General features: G+C 43.1%; 1 protein-coding gene across 1 annotated transcript in view; it reads left to right on the plus strand.

The window, feature by feature from the left end:
* The first annotated feature begins 342 nt into the window (after window positions 1-342).
* The window catches only part of LOC135016854 (uncharacterized), a 37,555-nt gene continuing 13,343 nt past the window's right edge, over window positions 343-24,554 (plus strand). Inside the window, exon 1 of the mRNA XM_063952895.1 lies at window positions 343-439. Coding sequence (XP_063808965.1) covers window positions 343-439 — 97 coding nt within the window. The remainder of the gene's footprint in view (window positions 440-24,554) is intronic.

Genomic DNA, 24,554 nt, shown 5'->3' on the forward strand with positions numbered 1-24,554 from the left:
ATAAAGAATTGGACAACACGAGTAGGTTCTTCCTGAGGGGGCTCACAATTGGGCAGGGGCATGGAGTATTCTGGAGTTCAAAATGTTCTTCCTCAGGAGAATCTCTGTTTATGATTAATAGTGCACTGACACTTCCAGTGGTTGCATTCGCAGAAGAAGCTCATAGGCAAACTCAGGGGTGGTTGTTCCGGTTGCCTAGAAACCCCCTCCACTTCTCAAGTGGCTCAAATTATGACAATGTTACAGAATACGATTACTAGTGGTGCCGCCACAACATACAGTTAAAGGGACAGAGCAGAGCTGCTGCACATGGGTGTGGTATACAATTTAGAGAGTTAAAAGATGGTCAACAGACAAAAGTCAGACAGAGAGAAGGTCAACAGGGTCAAAAGTCCTATAGTCAACAATTCAACAGTGTCAAAAGACAGACAGTTAAAAGGTTGGTAGGGTCAAAAGGTTGACACACAATTTTTATTTTTATTTTGTGTTTTTACATTTTTTCCCTCAACTTTGTTGAAATTCAGCCCCTTGCCATGCATTGGGTTTGGTGGCTTACTCCGCTTCACCTGCCACTAGGTTACTATAGGTAACAGTTTGTGACATGCAGGGCCAGAGTAAGGCTGGTGGTAGCTCAGGGGCAATAAAGTTGTGGGGCCCCCGGTAGTAAACTTGCTGCCAAACACCCCCCATGTGTGCAACTGGAATAATAGTAACAAATACACACACGCAAGGGCAGATTTGGATGGAAAACCAGCCCGGGAAATTTATAGAAGCAACCCTAATAGAGGTGTGGTCTGATGAGGGGGTGGGGTTTGTTGAGGGGGGTGCGATCCCTGATTGTATGCAATGCGTCTTTCCATGCATCTTTGCTGCTGCTGTGTCTGAGACCAGGGGCAAATTGGGAACTAAAAGTGGCCTTGTACTATTTTGTAGAAGTACCCCGACATGGCAGCACAAGAGTTATAACATACCGTATAGCCATGGCAACATCACTGGATGGCAGTGTTGCTGTACTGCAGAGATGGAATAACAGAATGAATGGGGACACTGCAGTGCACTGAGTGTGGTGGGCTGGGGCCACATGACAAAACATAAAATAGGCACCACAGACACATCAGCCTACCAGGATTCTTCATGGTGAGCACTATGGCCAATCCGCCCCTGCACACATGCACACACATATAGACCATTTCTGCAGCAGCATAAGAAGGACGAGTGTGCAGGGGCAGCACACGTGGCTGGCTCATGGCAACTGTCTTGCAGGCTTTCACCTCACCATCCTGTAAGACTCATGGGAGACAGACAAGCTCCTTGCCGGCCACTATTAATGAACAGTTCAGCTGCTGGACGAGTACTACTCCAGTTGAAACAACTGTGTGTGGGGTCCCCTAATGTGTGGGGGCCCTGGGACAACCGCCCCTCACGCCCCTCTCTTAATCCGGCCCTGGTGACATGGATAGTAAATGTAAAAATTTTTGTCAAAGAATGAAAAAACCCTAAAAACATGTGTTGACCCTGACGGATATTTTTGACTCTGTTGGACTTTTGACTCTGTCAGACTTTTGGCCCTGTCTGACTTTTGACCCTAAACCATATGGTGACAACCTAATGAATGTCTATATTTTAACTGTCTATCTAACAGCTACCTCCCACTGCACATGCCCAGTGTAGCAGCTCTTCTACCAAGTCCTCAATCAGGGCACTGGACCAGAGAGAAGCTACAAGGATGAGCGTGGCTACATCTGTATGTTACATTATACTGCATTCCCAGGACAATGATGCATTCACTACAGTGCATATTCTGGTAAATTATATGGTATGAACTATCAGTTGTTACTACAGTATCCATTTTGTCTGCATGCGATAACAACTGTAATGGTTGTCTAAGCCTCTGTGGTGACTGGTCATACCCCCTGCAGAGACCAACCAGACTCCTTGAGTATGGGCCCCTACCACTACATTCTTGCTGTCGGCCCATAATACACCAGTCCAACACTGACCACACCCCATCTGCCCATTACTATTCCTTCTATACCACTACACCCATGCTCTACCTTGTGCCTTTTTGAAATTAGTATTCCATGTCCAAATGGGTAGTTATCTCAGCCCAATCCGTACTATATACTGACTGCACTGACTCCATCATTCTGTAGTATGTGAAGGAGAGCTCAGAGAAATGTACCTGCTGCTGTTGCACTGTTGTCAAATATATTTAATTAATTATTTTACAGATGTTAATCACTTAATGGCTGAGTTCTATTTCTAGGAAAAATTGATTGTTAAGCATATACTTAATACATATTTTTTTTATTTATCTATATATATATAAAAATGGATGTATGTGTGTATATATGTGTGTATATTATGTTCCAGCATAACTCTGGAATGCCTGGAAAAGTTTACACCAAACTTGGTACACATATGACTTACAATCTGGAAAACAATATTGTTGGGGTAAGACACCCCTAGCACCCCTAGGAGTGGGGGTGGGAATGGGGTGACATGTAAAAATCCACAGTTTTCGGGGTCGCTGAGACGAATAGTGACACTCCCGATGCCATTTCAGTCCAAGTTCAGCCTTCATCAGCATGGGGGGGGGGTGAGAAAGGGTTAAACTTGAAGATGGGGCAATGAAAATAATCTTATTGCAGTAAGATTTCCACGCGTGCGAAGCCGCGGGGAAAAAGGTATATATATATATATATATATATAGAGAGAGAGAGAGAGAGAGAGAAAGAGAGAGAGAGAGAGAGAGAGAGATGTAGACAGGCGGCCCTCAGGAGTCTTTGTTCAAATTCTTTATTACCAAGGTCACATCCAACAATTGTTATGGGCAACTGCCCATCGTCAGGGATATACACACCCATAACAACACAGAATATATACCCTCACAGACCCTTCCCCCCTTATCAGCGTACGTGTCTTGCCTCACCTGTGTGCCTTCACTCCGTTCAATCAGCCACGCTATCCGCAGCCATCCGTTTCAAGTGGCAGCCTTAGCACAGCAGATGACGTCATCAGGCCTGCTCCCACAGAGAGACCAGTCCGTGACACATTGTGGTTACCTAGGTAACCAATACAACAATTACAGACAGTAGCAATAAAATACATTAGAAAAATCACCAAAAGTGTATCAATATATACATAAACAGACCAAACATATAAATAAAAACATGGGACACACTCATTATATATCCCAGATCCACATTTCATTACGCCCCAAATGTAGCCTCTATGAAGACATAACTCTGCTGGTTCAAGATAATACTTTATATTTAATCAGAATAATCTCATGTTTATGGAGCTGACTATAAAAAACTATTCAAACTACTTTCTTCATTTAACCCCTTTGGGGCCAATGTGTCCAGTTTAAATATCCACCGGCTTTCTAACTGGAGCAGTATCCTCCCCAGTTATCACCCCGCATGGATGCATGGACGTGGTCAATCAATTTACTTCTGATGCTGGCTATATTATGCGATTTCTGTGAACAGTGACGTGCCATCGGTTGGTCACTGGCACCGGACTCCAGTGCCGCTCTTATGGCTGTTCTATGGTTGGACATTCTTTCCTTGAACTGGCATTCTGTCTTGCCCACATAGTAAAGACCACATGGGCAAGACAGAACGTAAATGACAAACCGTGAGGTACAAGTAAGTGGATAATTTATGATAATTTTTTTACCAGACCTAGGATGATTAATCGTGTCAGCCACCAACATAGATCGACAGGTGACACACCCAATACATCTAAAACGCCCAGGTTTTCTGGAAAGAAAGTGCTGAGTGGGTTTAAGTTTAATCAATTCAGTCACATCAAGTTTTACCAGCATATCCTTTAGGTTTTTTTCCCAAGAATACGCTGGCATAATCCGGGTACCAAATAAACCAGTAAGTTCCTTATGAGAACTTACAATCGGCCAGATTCTTTTGATTTCCTTATTGACCCTGATACTCATATTTGTACAGTATATTGGATTACCCATGGGACCCTTACCTGGGGGTCCGAAACCTCTACCTCAGTTTAAATTTAGACACCATGTAGGGTAAGCCAGATTACTAGGGATAAAATAGGATATGCTGATAAAACTTGAAGTGACTGAATTAACTAAACCTAAACCCACTCAGCACTTTCTATGTAAGTCATATGGGTGCCGGATGTATCAAAAGTCTATAAATATATATGTATATATATATATATATATATATATATATATATATAGAGAGAGAGAGAGAGAGAGAGAGTGAGAGAGATAGGGTGCACACTAACATATTCCATATAAATTGCTGGGGTGACATCCAATGAGGGAGGAGAATCCCCACTCCAATGTAGTTTCCAAAGTAAGGGAGCACTCACTAGTCTTCAAATAGCAAGAGGATTTTAATCAGACCATCAACATGTAGTTCACATCAACATTTCGGTCATAGTTCTGACCTTTGTCAAACTTGATCCATAAGGACATTTGGACAGTAGCTTGCCTTTGTGATGCATGCACCCACTAAGAAGGGATTTTTCTAAATTTCACCCACATAGGAGTTAAAAGTGATGAGATGATTATTGGAAATTCCCCCCTCACAGAGGAGAGTCATGGTGATGGCAATACCAAGTCACATAGAGGGGAGGACACAATACTCTGTTACTGGAAAGCTTGATAGTCAGTAACTGCTTATCTGCATTGTAAAGTGTACCAACAGCTCTCACAGTGACCTTAAGTGTTGTGCAAAAATCTTTATCTTTTTACCTCAGAGGAGGGGCCCTACGAAGAGCGAGAAGCTAAGCAAGGAGACCTAGGGCCCTTTGAAATAGAGTCAGCCTGCAAACCTTACATATTTAACATACAGCGGGCAGAGCTTGGACTGTCATCCCAGTATTTACAGCACTAAGCAAGGCAGCATCACAGGCAGGATAGGGCAGAGAAGGAGGTGGATTATTCTCCTCAGCACGAGCATTTTGACAGAATCAATCCAGGGAAGCTCAAAGATGCGACCTGACAAAGATTGGCGTTATTCTTTAAAGTCTGCAGCGAAGCATGGGTATTCAGCTACAGTAGTTATAAATAAAGATAAGGTCTAAATGAAACTCCAACTTGATAGCTTTGTTTTACTTACATAACTTACATACTGTACAGTATTACAGAACATAAAACTACAATCAGCAAAAATCATAAAAATTATTAAAGTGTTGCTTCCAGCTAGTCAGAGAGCTGGTCGTAAGTCCAATGGGTTGTTAAAAAGGTAGGAGCATCCATAGGCGGATCCAGGGGGGGGCACATGGACCCGTGCCCCCCTGTCGTTTCTGAATTCTTTTTTTCAAAAGGAGAACAGAAGCAGCACTACTGCTATTTACATCAGTCAGATTTGAAAAAAGAGCCAGCAGGAACTAGGACCCGCCGTAGGTTGCGGTGTGAGCTCCCCATTGGTTACAAGTCCATGTGGTAACCAATGGGGAGCTCACACCGCAACCTACCTCCCCCACTGCCAGCCATCCATTGTCGAGCCCAGGCGCGGGGATCAAATGCCTGCATGGAGTAAGACTGTAAATTATGATGGCGGAGAAGGCTTCATTAGCCCTCACCGTACCGCATAGTTTCCCAGCTATTCCTCCTCCACTTTCTTTACCACCATGCTAGGTGCAGTCACACTCAGCCTCAGCTTTGAGAAGGTGGCCCGTGTGATTATGATAGGGCTGTCCTGCAGATGTCTTATGCTGCTTGTTGGAGATCCAGCTGGCTGCTTCTGCTAATCAAAGATGGGCAGATTGTGTCCTGCAGTCTGAGTCTCAGTGCAGTGCCAAAAACAAGGTATGCTGCACCTGCCACCACCAACTAAAAACTATAATAATTATATTGTGATGGGTTGCCTTCCAGGCTCCCATACCTAATGGAACAGGTGACCAACATTTCAAGGCCCAGTCAGCCTTTTCATCAGGATGAAACATTGGCAATAAACTCCTACAGCCAATCATTACCTGATGGCGTATTCTGCCAGGCCACACACCCCATGATACCACACCCCTTATCTGGGACCACACATGCCTTAGGTGCATGTAAATATAACTATTACCGTTACCCTATCATGGTGCCCCCCCCCCCCTTTCATTTTCTTCTGGATCCGCCCCTGGGAGCATCTGTAAAGTAATAAATTGACTAGTTTGCTCAGCTATCGTTAAATTGATGCCTTTTTTTAATTCAAAATCTCTTGGGGGTTTTCATAAACAGACCAAACAAAGCAGACTTGTAAAAGGGCATTATATAGTATACAGTATTTGTAATGAATAAAAAAAAATGTTCAACTATATCAAGTGTGCTAGAACCCAATTAGGACATTACAGTAATGTATATCAAATAGAAAGATTAACATGTATAGCATTGTTCAAAGTAAGCATAAAGTGGAAATTTTAAACAATTGTATCACTGTAATATCTCAAGTGGTCAACATCCAATCAACATCCAAAACTGCAAACAATGGGGGTCATTCCGAGTTGATCGTAGCTGTGCAAAATTTAGCACAGCTACGATCATCTTTCCTGACATGCGGGGGGACACCCAGTATGGGGCTAGTCCACCCCGCATGTCAGTCCGGCCCCCCTCGCAGAAGTGCAAAGGCATCGCACAGCGGCGATGCCTTTGCACTTCAAGAGTAACTCCTGGCCAGCACAGCTTTAGTGTGCTGGCCAGGAGCTACTCCTCGCTTCCTGGCCCGCAGCGGCTGCGTATGACATCATGCAGCCACTGCAGCCCGCCCCCCGTTCGGTCCGGCCATGCCTGGGTTGGCCGGACCGCGCCTACAAAACAGCAGCCAATCGCCGCCGTTTCGACCCCTCCCGCTCATCGATCGCCTCTGCTATGGCCTTTGGCCGTCCCGCATGCGCAGGCGCACTACAGCACCGGCACATGCGCCACAGGGCCCGTTCCCTCTGCTGCATTAAAACGCAGCGAGCGAACGTATCGGAATGACCCCCAATATCAGAGGTCAAGGGGAAACAAAAGGAAGGTGAAAGAGGAGAGGAGTAGGGCAGGGAGACCTGCGGACATTATCACATTTACCTATCTTCAGGAAGACTGCCAAGAAGAAAGGAAACCATGGAATTTATTTAACTTAAATAATCTAAAAATGTAATTAAGGGGCTTGTAATAGGCAAAGATGAAGATACTAGTCAGTGGATTTGACTATTGCAAAGATCTTAGCAGGGCCGGTGCTAGGCTGTTCGGCGCCCTCCTGCAAAATATAAATTTGCGCCCTCCCATAGTTTACATGCAGGGACGGGGTGTTACCATGGCCTCTTGGACCCCTGAGCTGCAGGAGATCCGTGCAAGCCTATGGATGTGAACTCTCTGCCCACACACACTATGTGCAGCACTAGTTATGGCCCTGCACACAGACAGTGCCATAACTAGACATTTTAGTGCTGTGTGCAAGAGAGGGCATCGGCACCCCCCGTATGTAAAATAGGGGCAGTGCGCGCCGCAAAAAATATAGGGGTATGGCTTCATGGGGAAGGGGTGTGGCCACAAAATATACCAATTCATATTACATATTATAGTAGTCTCCATTATTCAAACTACGCCGCACAGTAGCGCCACTACACCAGGTAGAGCCCCTTTTACACATTACGGCAGACAGATTCCCCTTTTTACACATTACGGCAGACAGCGTCCCCTTTTTTACACATTACGGCAGAAAGCATTCCCCTTTTTACACATTACGGCAGACAGCGTCCACCTTTTTACACATTACGGCAGACAGCGTCCCCCTTTTTACACATTATGGTGGACAGTGTCCCCTTTTTACACATTACGGTGGACAGCGTCCCCCTTTTTACACATTACGGCAGACAGCGTCCCCCTTTTTAAACATTACGGCAGACAGCCCTCCACCAACCACACATATAGTACACCACAGCCACCTCTCACACACTCATGTACACCAGCCCTGCACTCAGCACACATACCACAGCCCTGCAACCAGCCACCTCCCCCACACACATTTAGCAAGCCCATTCCCCTCTTATGTCCTGTTAGCAGCAGCGGAGATGGGTCTCTGGATCCAGTTCTGATGGTGTTGGAGCCGGAGGTGCATGTGTTCTGAAGGGGGGGCGGGGCTACCACCAGCCAATGTTTGAGGAGCAGAGAGATACTGCATGGTTCCCGGAGGCTGGGACACACTATTCCCCTTCCTCTGCCTGTGGCTGCTCTTCTGCGCCAGGCTCCGCCCCTTCCCATCTGGAGTCGCACATGCGCAGTCTGGATTCACAATGGGGCATTAGGGAATGTGGGGGATCGCTTCACCTTTGCAGGCAACAGGCAGCGGTAGGGGATCGCTCCCTCCCTGCTACCTGGCAGAAGTGCGCCAGGAGCAGGGAGGGAGTAATCGCGGGCAGCCAATGTGAAGGAGAGGGACAGCTGCAGCAGCGCCACCACCAATTAGAGTGCGCTGCTGCTACTCCCTTCTCCCCCTCCCTCCTCCTCTCCTGCGGCTGCCCCCAGAGCTGCTCCTCGCCGGCGGCAGCGCTCGCACACAGTCATAGGCAGCTTGTAATAAGTCAAACTGACTTATTACAATGCCGCTGATTTTAGGCAAAGGACACGGGCAGTTGCGCCCTCAGGGCAACTGCGCTGTGTGCCAGGCACACCTGGCACACACGTAGTTATGGCTCTGCACACAGATACACACATACATACATACATAAATACAAACACACACATACATATTCATACACATACCCAGACACACACACACACACACTTTCTCTCTCACACTCTTTTTACATCCCCTTAACACATTCTTGCTGGCCAGATCTTCCACGGTCTGCTAGCCTGGTCCTGTGTAGTCCTGCCCCCCTGGTCCATGTAGCTCCACACCCTTTCGACAGAACAAACACTGACTCTCCTCTCACTGTCACAGGGGAGAGAGAAGAAGGATTCTTGCTGCCGGCGCTGCTGCGGCTGCCTGTCAGTGTGACAGGCACAGCAGCCAGCAGCAGCAGCAGGGGGGACAGGATGGCGCTTCAGCAGGGATGCAGAGCAGTAAAGGCGCCTCTCCTGCCCAGCGCCTACCTGCTCTGCATCCTTTTTCTGAGCGGGTAGCGCCGGGCCTGGTTCTTAGTCTGTAATGAGCTGTCCAAACTATTAATGTATAGTACCCATTTTTGTTTTATACATGCCTGGAAAACTAAGAAACTGCAAAACTATGAGGCTAATTCAGACCTGATCGCTGCTGTGCGTTTTCACACAGCAGGCGATCAGGTCTCAACTGCGCATGCAAATGTGCCGCAGTGCACATGTGCATGCCAGAGATGCTATCAGCATCTCAGCCCAGCGATCGCCTCTGCCTGATTGACAGGCAGAGGCGTTCGCTGTGCAGGAGGGGGTGGGCTGGTGGCATTTAGCCGCCATTTTGGGGGTGCAGTCCAGGCAACGGAGGCATGCCCGGACCGTGCGGGCCTCGGAAGCTGCATGATGTCACATTCAGCCACTACGCCCGGGATGCGACAAATAGCTCCCTGCCAGCGCACAGTAGCTGCTCAGGTAGGGAACTACTTGTCAAGTACAAAAGCACTGCCGCTGTGCGATGCTTTTGTACATGTGCGGTGGGGGGTAAGGGCCTGACATGCAGGGCGGACTAGCCCCGTTCTGGGCGTCAACCCCACATTTCAGAGTAAATGATCGTAGATGTGCTAAATTTAGCACATCTACGATCAACTCTGAATTACACCCTAGGGGGGTCATTCCGAGTTGTTCGCTCGCAAGCGGATTTTAGCAGATTTGCTCATGCTAAGCCGCCGCCTACTGGGAGTGAATCTTAGCATCTTAAAATTGCGAACGATGTATTCGCAATATTGCGATTACACACCTCGTAGCAGTTTCTGAGTAGCTCCAGACTTACTCGGCATCTGCGATCATTTCAGTGCTTGTCGTTCCTGGTTTGACGTCACAAACACACCCAGCGTTCGCCCAGACACTCCTCCGTTTCTCCGGCCACTCCTGCGTTTTTTCCGGAAACGGTAGCGTTTTTTCCCACACGCCCATAAAACGGCCTGTTTCCGCCCAGTAACACCCATTTCCTGTCAATCACATTACGATCGCCAGAACGATGAAAAAGCCGTGAGTAAAATTCCTAACTGCATAGCAAATTTACTTGGCGCAGTCGCAGTGCGGACATTGCGCATGCGCATTAAGCGGAAAATCGCTGCGATGCGAAGATTTTTACCGAGCGAACAACTCGGAATGACCACCTATAGTAGCTGCAGTAGTGTTTGTTTTACAATGGTAAGTAAAATTACCAAGAACATTAGGAGGAATCATTTTCTTTTTCTCTTGACCGAGGTCCCACTTCGAAACTTTGTACAAAATAAAGCTAACGGGTTAAACCAAAGCTGGAGTGAGACTAGATTTTTAATATTGTTAATATATAGTAATAGCTTATTCCAAAATGTTTTGATTATCCCACACTCCCGAAAAACAATACAATAAATGTCGGATGGGAATGTTTACATTTTGGGCAACAACCTGATTTCTCAGGAACTATAGAGGTCATTCCGACCTAATCGTAGCTGTGCTAAATTTAGCACAGCTACGATCACTGACACAGACATGCTGGGGAGCACCCAGCACAGGGCTAGTCTGCCCCGCATGTCTGGCCCGGCCCCACCGCACATGTACAAAAGCATTGCCCAGCAGCGATGTTTTTGTACTTGTAGAGTTTCTCCCAGCCAGCACAGCTCCTGCGGCTGGTCGGGAGTTACTTGTCGCTGCCAGGGTTGCAGCGGCTGCATGTGAAGTCACGCAGCAGCCGCGCCCCCCCCCCACGGTCCGGCCACGCCTGCATTGGCCAGACCACGCCCTGAAAATGGCGTCCAAAAGCCACCGTGCCACCTTCTCCCGCCCAGCAACCACCTCTGCCTGTCAATCAGGCACAGGCAATCGCTAGGCAAATGCAGCCGTCTGCTGTCTGGCATGCGCCGGCGCACTGCGGCACCGGCGCATGCACAGTTCTGACCCGATCGCACTGCTGCAAAAAACTGCAGCGTGCGATCAGATCGGAATGACCCCCTATGTGACCACATTGAGTAGGGGAAATATACAGTAAGCTCTATTTAACATTCATAAATGAAATTCTTGTAAGGTAATGTAGGTGTTTTATGGTGACTCAAAATGTGCAAGCAGATATGTAATAGATGTGATAGAAGAGATATCTTTCTGCCAAGCAAGTAAAGCACTGATCCAAAATGTAAGGAGTGAGATGTGGAATAAGTGTGAATGTAAATATTTAGTTCAGTGTGCCCAATTCAGACCTGATCGCTAGCAAGCGATTTTTGCACTGCTACGATCACATAGTCACCGCCTACAGGGGGAGGGTATTTTAGCTGTGCAAGTGTGCGAACGCATGTGTAGCAGAGCTGTACAAATAGATTTTGTGCAGTCTCTGCGCAGATCAGGACTTACTCAGCCACTGCGATCACATCAGCCTATCCAGGACTGTAATTGACATCAGGAACCCTCCCTGCTAACGCATGGACACGCCTGCATTTTTCCAGACACTCCCTGAAAATGGTCAGTTGACACCCACAAATGCTCTCTTCATGTCAATCTCCTTGCAATCGCCCATGCAAACAGATCCGTCGCACAAACCCATCACTGAGTGGTGATCCGCTTTGTACTCGTGCAAGTGCATATGCATGTGCAGTCTGTGCCTGATCACCCGCTGTGTGAAAACGCACAGCAGCGATGAGGTCTGAATTACCCTCAGTGTTGGCAGATATAAACAGCAGGTGGAATGGAGGATTTAAGATGATGAATTTGCAGGTACTGTACATATAGATGTGTTGGTGGGGTTAGCCTTTTAACTGTTGTAGATCTGAGAATGTGAGGAGTGTACCTCCTGCGTCAAAAACCTTGGAAATTATTTTAGTTATTCATAGAGTATATGTGTAATTGGTTAATGTTGGGGAAAGGTGGCTTATAGTTATATAACGGTATAAAGATATAAAATTTATAATTAGGGGATTTATATTATTATTAATAGATATGCAAGTAATATAAGTGTCATAGAACATTATAGAGTCCACAAATATGGCAGGGATGCCTGATATACAAGCATGAAGCAGTAAACTTGGAAAGAATGAGATTTGAAAGGCTTTTTCTAGAGAAAAATTAGAATGAAGTCTAACAACCAGCAACTAATGTACAAAAAAAAATAGCTAGTGAAAAAGCCAATTCCCCAGTTCCTGCAACTCACCATCAGTTTGGCCATAGAGATCTTCAGCTTTTTGTTTTGCCCCAAAAAATCTTTATAGTAGGTGAGAAATATGAGATACACCAGACTTAGGGGTCTACTTACTAAGCCTTAGACAAAGTGGACCGTGATAAAGTACCAGCCAATCAGCTCATAACTGTCATTTTTTAAAACCAACCCATGACATGGCAGTTAGACACTGATTGGCTGGTGCTTTATCTTCCTCTGCTTTATCTCCTTCCAAGGCTTAGAGATATATTTATTCATTTGGAACAACAAATAGATTTGAATAAGAAAAATTGGTTTTAGTAATATTTAGAGTGTATCAATCTTACTATATACTGTATTACCTGAAGAATCCTTGGCCTGATTCTGAGTTGGGGCTCTGGGAGTAAAGCAAAAAAGAGCAAATTACTGTGCACCTTTGTAAAACCATGTTGCACTGCAGGTGGGGCAGATTTAAAAGAGCAGAGAGATTTACATTTGAGAGGGGCTTATCCAAACTCAAATCTAAATTTTTGTATAAAATATAGCTTCTCAGCATTTCTAGGTAACATTTAAAAAATCCAATATTTACCTTGTATGTTAAAAAACAATAAAACTAAATGTATTTGCACCCTTTGCATTCTGACATGATTTATCCAAGTGCACAGGCACTTGATCTTTTTTTGCTTGAATAACACCTCAGAATCAGTCCCTATGGTCCTGCTGCCTGATGAAGAGTCAAAGTTTCTGCAAATAATTTTTTTGGGGGGTACAAGACAGATGAGGCTAAGCAATGCTTTAAAATAGCCTTGGAAAAAAAGGACCAGTGATGATGTCTAGATAATAATTCAGAAGACAAGGTGCCAGTTGGGGAATATCCAAAATGGTATAATGTACTGCATTTGTGTCTGACATTAGAGTCCTAATTGCAGGTGAACAGTGTAAACCAGTGGTTCTCAAACTGTGTGCCGTGGCACCCTCGGGTGCCTCGGGACACTTGTTTGCAGGGGTGCCCTGGGTTGGTGGTTTAGGACCAATTCAAATTATTTATGGTTCATGTGATAGACAAAACCAGTGCTGGTGGCTGGCAGTCATAAATATGTGGAGAAGCAGAAGTGAATCCTGCCCCTCACCAAATAACTGAGCCTAAGGATGGTATATAAACTCAATTTAATTAATGTAATATTTTTTTCTAAATTTATCAATAACAAACTTCTGCCATTAAAAAAGTCTTTTACACCACTGGTGTAAACCATGACACCAAGCACTGCAAAAAAAAGATCAACATTTTCAGTAGATCCTGGAGATCAACAGGTCCTATTGTTCCTTACAATATCCATTAATACAGGTTGAGTCTCCCTTATCCAAAATGCTTGGGACCAGAGGTATTTTGGATATCGGATTTTTCCGTATTTTGGAATAATTGCATACCATAATGAGATATCATGGTGATGGGACCTAAATCTAAGCACAGAATTCATTTATGTTACATATACACCTTATACACACAGCCTGAAGGTAATTTTAGCCAATATTTTTTATAACTTTGTGCATTAAACAAAGTGTGTCTACATTCACACAATTCATTTATGTTTCATATACACCTTATACACACAGCCTGAAGGTCATTTAATACAATATTTTTAATAACTTTGTGTATTAAACAAAGTTTGTGTACATTGAGCCATCAAAAAACAAAGGTTTCACTATCTCACTCTCACTCAAAAAAGTCCGTATTTCGGAATATTCCGTATTTCGGAATATTTGGATATGGGATACTCAACCTGTATTGGTTAACAAATACATGTTAAACAGATAAATCCTACTATAAAAAGCCTTACAAAAAGTGTTTCAGACAAATATTTCTATGCATATCGTATAATAAATTGAGATAAAAATATCCACTTTTTGGATATGTAGCCCAAAATAGAATATTAAAGGTTGCTACATTAACTTAAATCAAACTTAATTTAGGGCACAGGGCCACCAAGTATATAGGTTTAATACATGCTATTGCTTTAGACAAATATACACAAAATACTATAAATGCTGTCTTATATATTCATCTTCATATAAAGGCAAACCAAGACATAGTATATGCATGAATACCCACTGGATGCAATGACCTATGTATGCAATTATGTGAGACCTGCACTTTTCATTACAGACATATTCAATACTTACAATTTAAGAAATCTTATATATAGGACAGACTCAGTATGACAGCCATGATCTATTGACATGTGTTGTTCACCACAAATGAACGCAATATAATCACTAAATGTCAGATTTTTCTTATGTCTGTTGTTGGGTTTATACTGTTAAATGACATACAGTAAAAAGAGGCTAACCACTATCAGAACCACAAAAACATCCTAGACTATGTAATCTTTTAACAAATTATGTGTTGCATCGTCAATGTGGTGCATTTAATCCAAATAGCCCATGCATGGTCAAATACAAGTGCTCCAGTTTTATTTTGCACAATGATACACCGCCATGCCATTAAGATGCTTAACCAAATAGAGATGTGCGGCGGGCAATTTTTGTGTTTTTTATGTTTTGGTTTTGGATCTGGATCCCCGTTCATGTTTTGGATCTGGATTGGTTTTGCCAAAACCACCCTTTTGGGTTTGTTTAGGTTTTGGATCTGGATGATTTTTGGGTGGAAAAAATCACAGAATTTGGGGGTAATTTTAATCCTACAGTATTATTAACCTCGATAACATTAATTTCTACTAATTTCCTGTCTATTATAAACACAGGGGCCCCCCAAACATGTAAGAGTCGCAGCGCTTGGGGAGGGGGAGCGCTTACCTCCGGGTTACCGCTGAGAGACTCCTACTTTAAATCTGCCAGCGGCACTGCTGTGTGCTGCCCTCTGACCTGTCCTAGCTGGTTCTTCACTGATACACTACTGGGAAGAGGCAGGGATGTCCCAGCAGGCCCAGCATGGCCACGCCTCCTCACAGTAATGCATCCTTTAAGAGTGAACTGAAGTGCCGGCCAGGACACATCTGCTGTACCAGTGGTAGCCTTTTTAAACTAGGAGTCTCCGTGTGGATCGATCCGGAGGTAAGCGCTCCCCACATGGGGGGACTGGGGGTGGCGAATCAGGAGGGAAGAGCGCCAACATTTATTTATTACTATGCCCCCCCAACCACAAACCATTCCGGCACTCCTGTCACATGATCTAGATTGGATATTTTACCCTCCACAGTCTGGAGACTTATGTTGTGAAATTCTTGTGGGTTTCTTTTTTTTCAATTTTTTATTGCATTTTTATTTACATGTTTTGTGACAGATGCCTTATTTTTGTTTTTCACAGCTCCCAGCTACATGAATGTGAGCATACCTGTCTGTCCCAGTTACATACCTGTGTGTCTTGTTTATTTTATTCATATTATGTACTAAGCATGACTGTGCAGTAAGTTTTTTTTGTTATTGAGCTTACCACTCTACAGTCCAAACTCATTTCATACTATGAGTAGGACTGTGGGAGAAAGCAATGTTAACCTCCATGCCCATAGCATGCCTCAGCTTGGCAAGCCAGACATCTTCCTGGCTGTATGCCACCATGAGACTCCATACTGGGACTTATTCAGTAACTGTTTGTGCCTCACAGGAGCTCCTGGTCCATCTAGTGCTGCAGTGCAATGGAAATGTGATGCAATCCAAGGTTACACTGCATGGTCTTGCAATAACCCTATACTGCCCTTAGGAAAAGAAGATCCCTGCACAACCAATGTGCATCTTCTAAATAAATAATCCCAAAATGTGGAACATCAATAACAAATCAAAATTAAGGTTGGAGTCATTTATTTGAGTGACTCCCTAACATGAAATAATTGAGAAGAACCTCTCTCTAATGCTCCGGCAGAAAACATCACGTTTACCTCTCCGGCAGTTGCGCTGGATTATGATTCAGTCTCTTCTGAGTCACACTGACTTTGGCCACGAATGTGGTCTCTCCCCACTTTTTTAAAAACACTTTCCATTTCCATTTCCACCTTTATGGCTAGTTTTCACAAATCTGTTTGTGATGTTAAAGCTTGTTTTATATCTTCTCTAGGCTTTAATTTTAAACCAAGGATCAAGTACAGTAGCACCCCTGGACTTATAGAGCATAGTCAGCACCCCTGGAATGATGTGGCAGACAAAGAAAAGATGTGCAAGATGGAATTGTCCTTGGGCCCTACCACCCACTCTTATGTTGTATAAACAGGACATGCACACTTTAACAAACCAATCATTTCAGTGGCAGGGTCTGCCACAAGACTGTGGCTGAAATGATTAGTTTGTTTGGGCCCCCACCAAAAAAGAAGCAATTAATCTCTCCTTGCACAAACTGGCTCTACATTGGTAAGATGTCGTTCTCTTCCTCAGACCCCTCCCTTCAGTGTTTACATCCTCATCCTCACATAGAAATAATATTAAAACAAACAAAACCACATCATTTAGGTGTCAGTGGACTGCTTACGCTATTACCCAAAGTTTCTGAACTTGACAATGACTTATGATGAGTGCGCTGCAGGTGACGTATAAGGGAGGATGTTCCAAGGTGGTTAACATCCTTACCCCTACTTATTATGGATTGAGAAAGGAAACAGATGGTTTGACACTTGTAGTCCGGATTTGTGGAGAAATAATGCCACACCGAAGAGGTGGCTTTTTTGGTATTTTGCCCAGTCATGACAATGGGCTTTTTCATCCCATGGCTAACAACTGTCTCCACTGGAGCCTTATTAAAAAAAAACACACATCACTATCAGAATCCTCATCATAAACTTCCTCCTCAGTGCAAGCTACACCCATATCCTCCTCATCCTGGTATACTTCTACAGTGACATCCTCAATCTCAATATCAGAAATTGGACTGGCGGTGCTCCTCAATCTCAATATCAGCAACTGGAATGGCGGTGCTCCTCCCAGCACTTGCAGGGGGTGTGCAAATGGTGGTAAGAGCCTCATCTTCCCATACAGTGTTGTGAAGGTCAGGCCTAGACATCGCAGCCGCAGACAGTGCCAGCACCCCTGTATTTTCAAAACACTCCTGTAATTTTATAGCAAACAAGACAGGGCCAGTGTACATTGATTTTCAATGCACCCTACAAAAATTACAGTATACAAGACAGGGCCAGTGTACATTGATTTTCACTGCACCCTAGTATAATTACAGCATTCAAGACAGGGCCAGTGTACATTGATTTTCACAGCACCCTAGAATTATTACAGCATACAAGACAGGGCCAGTGTACATTGATTTTCATTGCAATCTAGAATAATTACAGCATACAAGACATGGCCAGTGTACATTGATTTTCACTGCACCCTAGAATTATTATAGCATATAAGACAGGGCAGTGTACATTGATTTTCACTGCACCCTAGAATTATTACAGCATACAAGACAGGGCCAGTGTACATTTATTTTGACTGTACCCCTGAATTTTTACAACATACAGGGCCAGTGTAATGTTATTTGAACAGCAACACCCCTATATTGTACAACATACAAGAGCAGTGTGCTTTTAAATGTTAACAACTGCACACCTGAAGTTTTACATCATACAGGGCCAGTGTCATGTTATTTGAACAGCAACACCCCTATATTTTACAGCAAACAGGAGCAGTGTGCTTTTAATTTTTAACAACTGCACCCCTGAATTTTTACAGCATACAGGGCCAGTGTCATGCTATTTGAACAGCAATACACCTATACTTTACAGCATACAGCAGCGTGCTTTTAATTTTTAACAACTGCACCCCTGAAGTTTTACAACATATAGGGCCAGCAGCACCCCTATATTTGAAAGCATATAGGAGCAATGTTCTTTTAATTTTTAACAACTGCACCCCTGAACTTTTACAACATACAGGGCCAGAAGCACCCCTATATTTGATAGTATACAGGTGCAGTGTGCTTTTAATTTTTACCAAATGCACCCCTGAATTTTTAAAACATACAGGGCCAGCAGCACACCTATATTTTCTAGCATACAGGAGGACAGTGCCCCTGCACCCTGTACAACACAGTGACATCCAGGAGAGCAACACCCATGAGCAGCTGCAGCACATGAAACACCAGTGACAGCCAGAACAGCACCCCTAACACAGCACAGGTACACAGCAGTGACCACAGCAGCATCCCTACAGAGCACACACTAACACACGATGCCACCACCCACAGAGAGAGACCGAGGTCTTTCTCCCTCACTCTCCAAGTTGGAGTGAAAATGGCGGCAACATGCAGCTGTTTATATGGGATCCAAAACCTGTGAGAATCCGACTGCAGGATGATGATTTTTTGCCTCGTTCTGGTTTCTGAGTCTGGTGGGAACTACCGAGCAGGACTCGGATCCGGGCTCAGGATGTGATGTTCAGGGGGGTTTGGTTCTCAGGGAACCGAACCCACTCATCTCTATTAACCATACTTTGAAAGATCTTATTGGCAATAATGAAACTTTAGGACTAGGTGGCTCATGATTTCAGAAATATATTATCAGTCTTTTTGAGAGGAGCTAAAGCAGATTAACAAAAGTATTAATAAAATCAACTATGCAGAAAAATGTAAACTGTGGATTAATATGAGAGTACATGTACATAATGATATTTAGAACACCATTTCTGTGAATACTGTATGTTGCTAGAAATTGATTAGGGTAGAGTTTGTGTGGATTAATAAAATGGGAATATTACACTTCTGACCGGAATTAGAAATATAGAAAAGAGCCTTAAAGAATTAAAGATTATTGTTTACTCAAACCTATATAATTTATTTCTGTAACTCGGAAGGCTGTGTGGACATATGCATATGCAAATGCAGGGGGTTTCCAGCTGCCTGGAAATCCCCCTGACCCATAGCCTGGCCAGTGGCCACTAAATGCAGTATAAATGGCAGACTGGATCTGATGCACATGCCCAGTGGCAGTAGATTTTCCTACCAAGTCTTTGTGTGTATGAGCACTCAATCATCACTGGGTCTGCATATATGTCTTAAGCACTGCACTTTGTGGCAGACTACAGTTTGTTAAATGCTAATTACAGTTTACATCCTGCATGGGCTGGTGATATTTGCCCTAATTTGGAAACCTCCTATCAGAAATCCCGTGTTTGCTCCTGGTATAATATTAGCTTTAAAAAATAAAGCCATAAATCAAATTAACTCCAAAATCATATAGATCATTCACAATACTGCTAAAGTCAATTGAAAGAGTGATTGAGAATAATTAAGCTGTGATCCAACTGAATTTCTAAATTCCTTGGAATTAAGTAGGCTACTACAACCAAGGCGAATGTATGGGTCAGGCCGCCCCTAGGCACAGCTGTATTGGTCACCCCCTGTCATGTCACTGCCTTCTTCATGTTTGGGCCTTCCAACTGCCAAAGCAGCACCAAACCACCCCCTCCATTACCCCCACCCCAATTTAATGACCATTGCCCCCTCTTCCCTCGAAACCTTAAAAATAACAAATTGTCGTTATGACAAAAAAAAAGAAGAAGAATCACCTGGCCTCATATGGCCATCAGTGTAGCAGGGCTCTCATACAAGCGAGCATGCTGTGCCACCTCCCAAGCATGTGCCTAATGGAAAATCCCCCACTGACAACAACACAATTTAATAGCTAAAATAGTATGTCCAGTTATAATGCTAAGGAATTTTGACCAAATAATTGCTCAGGATTAATTGTAACAAAGAGGCATTTAATATAGTGGTGTCAATGAGAAAAGGAGAAGATGCATCAGCGCCATGGAGACCTTAAAATATAATTTGTTATTATGTACAACCCTGTGGTAAAATTATATTCTAAAGGCCCATACACACTAGAATACTTGAAAGATGTGAAAGATGAACAATGTGGAAGATGAGCAATTTCCCTTAAACTCCCTGACAAACAAGATTGAGTGTACACACTGAGCTTTTTTACAATCTGAACAGTGTATGATCTGTTCTGCTGGGATTGAGCTGCATGCATGGAAGACTGACAACCTGCTTCAAACGACCATGGGTGCATGCATTGGGGGTAATTCAGAGTTGATTGCAGCAGCAAATTTGTTAGCAGTTGGGCAAAACTATGTGCACTGCAGGGAGGCAGATGTAACATGTAGAGAGAGAGTTAGATTTGGGTGTGTTCAATCTGAAATCTAAATTGCAGTGTAAAAATAAAGCAGCCAGTATTTTCCCTGCACAGAAACAATATAACTCACCCAAATCTAACTCTCTCTGCACATGTTATATCTGCCACACCTGCAGTGCACATGGGGGGTAATTCTGAGTTGATCGCAGCAGCTAGTTTGTTAGCAATTGGGCAAAACCATGTGCACTGCAGGGGAGGCAGATATAACATTTGCAGAGAGAGTTAGATTTGGATGGGTTATTTTGTTTCTGTGCAGGGTAAATACTGGCTGCTTTATTTTTACACTGCGAGTTAGATTTTAGTTTGAATACACACCACCCACATTTAACTCTCTCTGCACATGTTAAATCTGCCCCCTGCAGTGCACATGGTTTTGCCCAACTGCTAACAAATTTGCTGCTGCGATCAACTCTGAATTACCCTCAATGTTCATTGGGGAAGATGTATTAACCAGGAGAAGGGATAAAGAAGTGATAAAGCAGTAATAAGCACAAGGTGGTAGTGCACCAGCCAATCATTACGGATTTGAAAAATGACAGTTAGGAGCTGACTGGCTGATGCATTATCACCTTATGTTTATCACTGCATTATCCCTTCTCCAGGCTTAATACATCTGCCTCATTGTTTGCTGTGTACATACTAGCACGATCTTAACGATCTGAATGATTTGATCATTCACAACTGTATTTATTGCTCATATATATGTAAAATATCTTCTAGTGCAGTGGTTCTCAAACTGTGTGCCGTGGCACCCTGGGGTGCATCAGGACACTTGCAGGGGTGCCTTGGATTGGTGGTCCAGGACCAATTCAAAATATATATGGTCAATGTAATGTAGGTAAAACTAGTGCTAGTGGCTTGTAATTATAATGTATGTGGACAAACAGAAGCAAATCCTGTCCCTCACCACACAATTGAACCTAAGGATGACATATAAACACAATTTATTTATTTTAATATTTCTTTCTAAATTTCTCAGTAAGAAACTTTTGGCCTAGGGGTGCCGTGATTCAAAAAAATTTGCTGACCACTTTTTAAATGTGTATGGGCCTTTAGGTCTAGTTATAAATTAAGCCATACTGTATATTGGGGGTCATTCTGACCCATTTGCTAGCTGCTTTTTAGTACAGCAGAGCGAACGGGTCCCTACTGCGCATGTGCCGGCGCCATAGTGCGCCGGCGCATGGCAGAGGGCCGAAGGCCGTAACTGTGATGCGATCGCCTCTGCCTGATTGACAGGCAGAGGCGATCGCTGGGCGGGAGGGGGCGGAACGGTGGCATTTGGCCGCCGTTTCGTGGGTTCGGTGCAGCCAAGCAGGTGTGGCCAGACCAAACGGGGGGCGGGCCGCAGCGGCTGCATGAAGTCACATGCAGCCGCTGCAGGCTGGGGAGCGATTAGTAGCTCCCAGCCAGCACGCTAAAGCTGCACTGGTCGGGAGCTACTCTTGAAGTTCAAAGGCATCGCCGCTGTGCGATGCCTTTGCACTTCTGCGGGGGGAAGCCGGACTGACATGCGGGGCGGACTAGCCCTGTGCTGGGCGTCCCCCCACATGTCAGGGAAGATGATCGTAGCTGTGCTAAATTTAGCACAGTTACAATCAACTCGGAATGACCCCCCATTGCCCAGTGATAGAATAAAGAAATAATATGAAAATCCTTATAGATATACGTTTTTAAAACTAAAACTAAAAGAAACACAATATAATTATGTGTCATATAGCAATGTTTTTAAAACTGTATGTTGTGGCACCCTGGGGAGCCTTGGGACACTTGCAAGGGTGCCCTGAGTTGGTGGTACTGGACCAATTCAAATTATTTATAGTCAATGTAATAGACCACAGGTTCTCAAACTCGGTCCTCAGGACCCCACACAGTGCATGTTTTGCATGTTTTGCAGGTCTCCTCACAGAATCACAAGTGAAATAATTTGCTCCACCTGTGGACCTTTTAAAATGTGTCAGTGAATAATGAATACACCTGTGTACTTGCTGGGTTACCTGCAAAACATGCACTGTGTGGGATCCTGAGGACCGAGTTTGAGAACCACTGTAATAGACAAAACCAGTGCCAGTGGCTTCCAATAATAAAATATGTGGACAAACAGTAGTGAACTCGGTACCTCACCACATAACTAAACCTAACCAATTATATATAAACACAAATTACTTAATTTTATATTTTTTTCTGGATTTCTCAATATGAAACTTTTGGCCTAGGGGTGCTGTGAAAACAATTCTCATACTCTAGGGCTCCATAACACAAAAAAGTTTGGAAACCACTGTAATATAGTGTTAGAATCTAATGGTAGAGTGAAAATATGTAATGGTAATCGTGAAGGTACAATATGGGCTACATAAAAATGGTGGCTGACCTTTGATGTAGTTTTTCCTTAAAGGGTTTTTTACACATTGGTTTATGTATTTTTTATATGTGGATGTTACTTTTGCTCATTAGGAACAGTAGATTATATTATAGTGTATTGATTGTGTCAATAATGAACCGCTCATAAGGGATGTTCAGTAACCTAGCACATCCAAGTATAAAAAATGAAATGGGTGGGATTAAGCCACACCTCCTGTCAAAGTCCAAGCTGCCAAAATGTATTGGTGGTGGCCTGTTGATGCTAGATGCTGTGACATCACTACTCATGCCCTGGAGTGCAGGAGATCCAAACAACGGACACACAGGACACAGCCACGCTGATTCATGGCTGACTGCTATACGGAAGCCTAATGATCGGATCATAAGGCTGCTTTTCATTAATCTAGATGTATGTGAGCATTTATGTTTTAGTAAAGAAGCAATTAAAATTTTACCCATGCTATGAGCCCCCATTTGTATATATATATATGTGTATATATATATATATATATATATATATATATATATAATGACAATATCCTATTTTCTGCACTGGGGATAATTAGGCTGCAACCCAATGTTGGTCCCCTGCTAATAGGGATCAAAAGATAGAGATAACAAACAAAAATACCCTAAGGGGGAATTGCAATAGGGTGTGAGAATCAGAAAGTGAGAGATTTTGGTCAAATTCTCCTGTGTTTTTAAAGTGACTAACATTTACATGGCAAAATCAGGTTGATTTTGCAATTTACATTATTGCCACTTTAAAAAAACAGGAGAATTGTACCAAAATCTCTCACTTTCTGATTATCACACCCTATTAATATTCCCCCTAGATGTGGCAATGTAAGTGATAATAAGATAATTTATTGGATACCCTTTTATATTTAAAATACCAATAATAAAATTCTTGAAAAAGATTTATTCATATAGATGAACAGGGGAATGTAAAACTTTACATGAAAGGTAACATTGTACAAACAATGTAATACAATTTCATTTTTGGTAATAATTATTATGTAGCCTGCTAATACCCTAGTGGTATGATGTTGTACACTTCACCCTCTTGGGTGTGAGCTCGTAGGTGATCTGCCCCTCCGGATTTGCAGGCTGTAATATGGATAACCAACACGTTTTGTCCTCTTTATGGACTTCTTCAGGAGTATAGATCTTTAGAAAATAAAACATGTCTTAGACAATACGATATATACATGTATGTATACATACAACAGTTACAAATTATAATTAAATACATACTTCAGGGTAATTATAATATACAATTCATATTACAGAGTATACAGATATTTTAAGAGGATGTAGCATAAAGCTCTTGATGTTTATACGATAAACGTAATAATTAGTCTAGCCATGATAAGGTCTTTATGTTTAGAAAGTAAGTATGATAATTAATTGAGGTAATAATATTTAAATAATAATATTTAAATAACATTAGTCATAATACGGTCACATTCTGTTATACATACCAATAGTTTGAGTATCCTGAATGTAGGACAAATTCAACGTAGGTAGGTAATTATTCCTTAGGTATGTAGCACAAATGTTCTAGAGTAACTTTATAGTACCTAATATAGAGATAATATTATCAGTTGGTGGTTAACAACATACATAATGTATGGAATATTTGGGTCTATACATACCAAACTATTTTTTCTAAAGAGCATCTATTGCTAGAAGTATATCTTGTAATTTTTCTCAGTAAGTACAAAATCAACAGGTCAGCTTTCTAGAATAACTTATTGGTACCTAATTTCATAATGGTATTATCAGTTCACATTCCTGAATTGGTGCTATCTTCTGATGTATAAAGTTAATAGGA

This window comes from Pseudophryne corroboree, chromosome 2 (genome assembly GCF_028390025.1).
Source record: "Pseudophryne corroboree isolate aPseCor3 chromosome 2, aPseCor3.hap2, whole genome shotgun sequence".
Taxonomy (NCBI): domain Eukaryota; kingdom Metazoa; phylum Chordata; class Amphibia; order Anura; family Myobatrachidae; genus Pseudophryne; species Pseudophryne corroboree.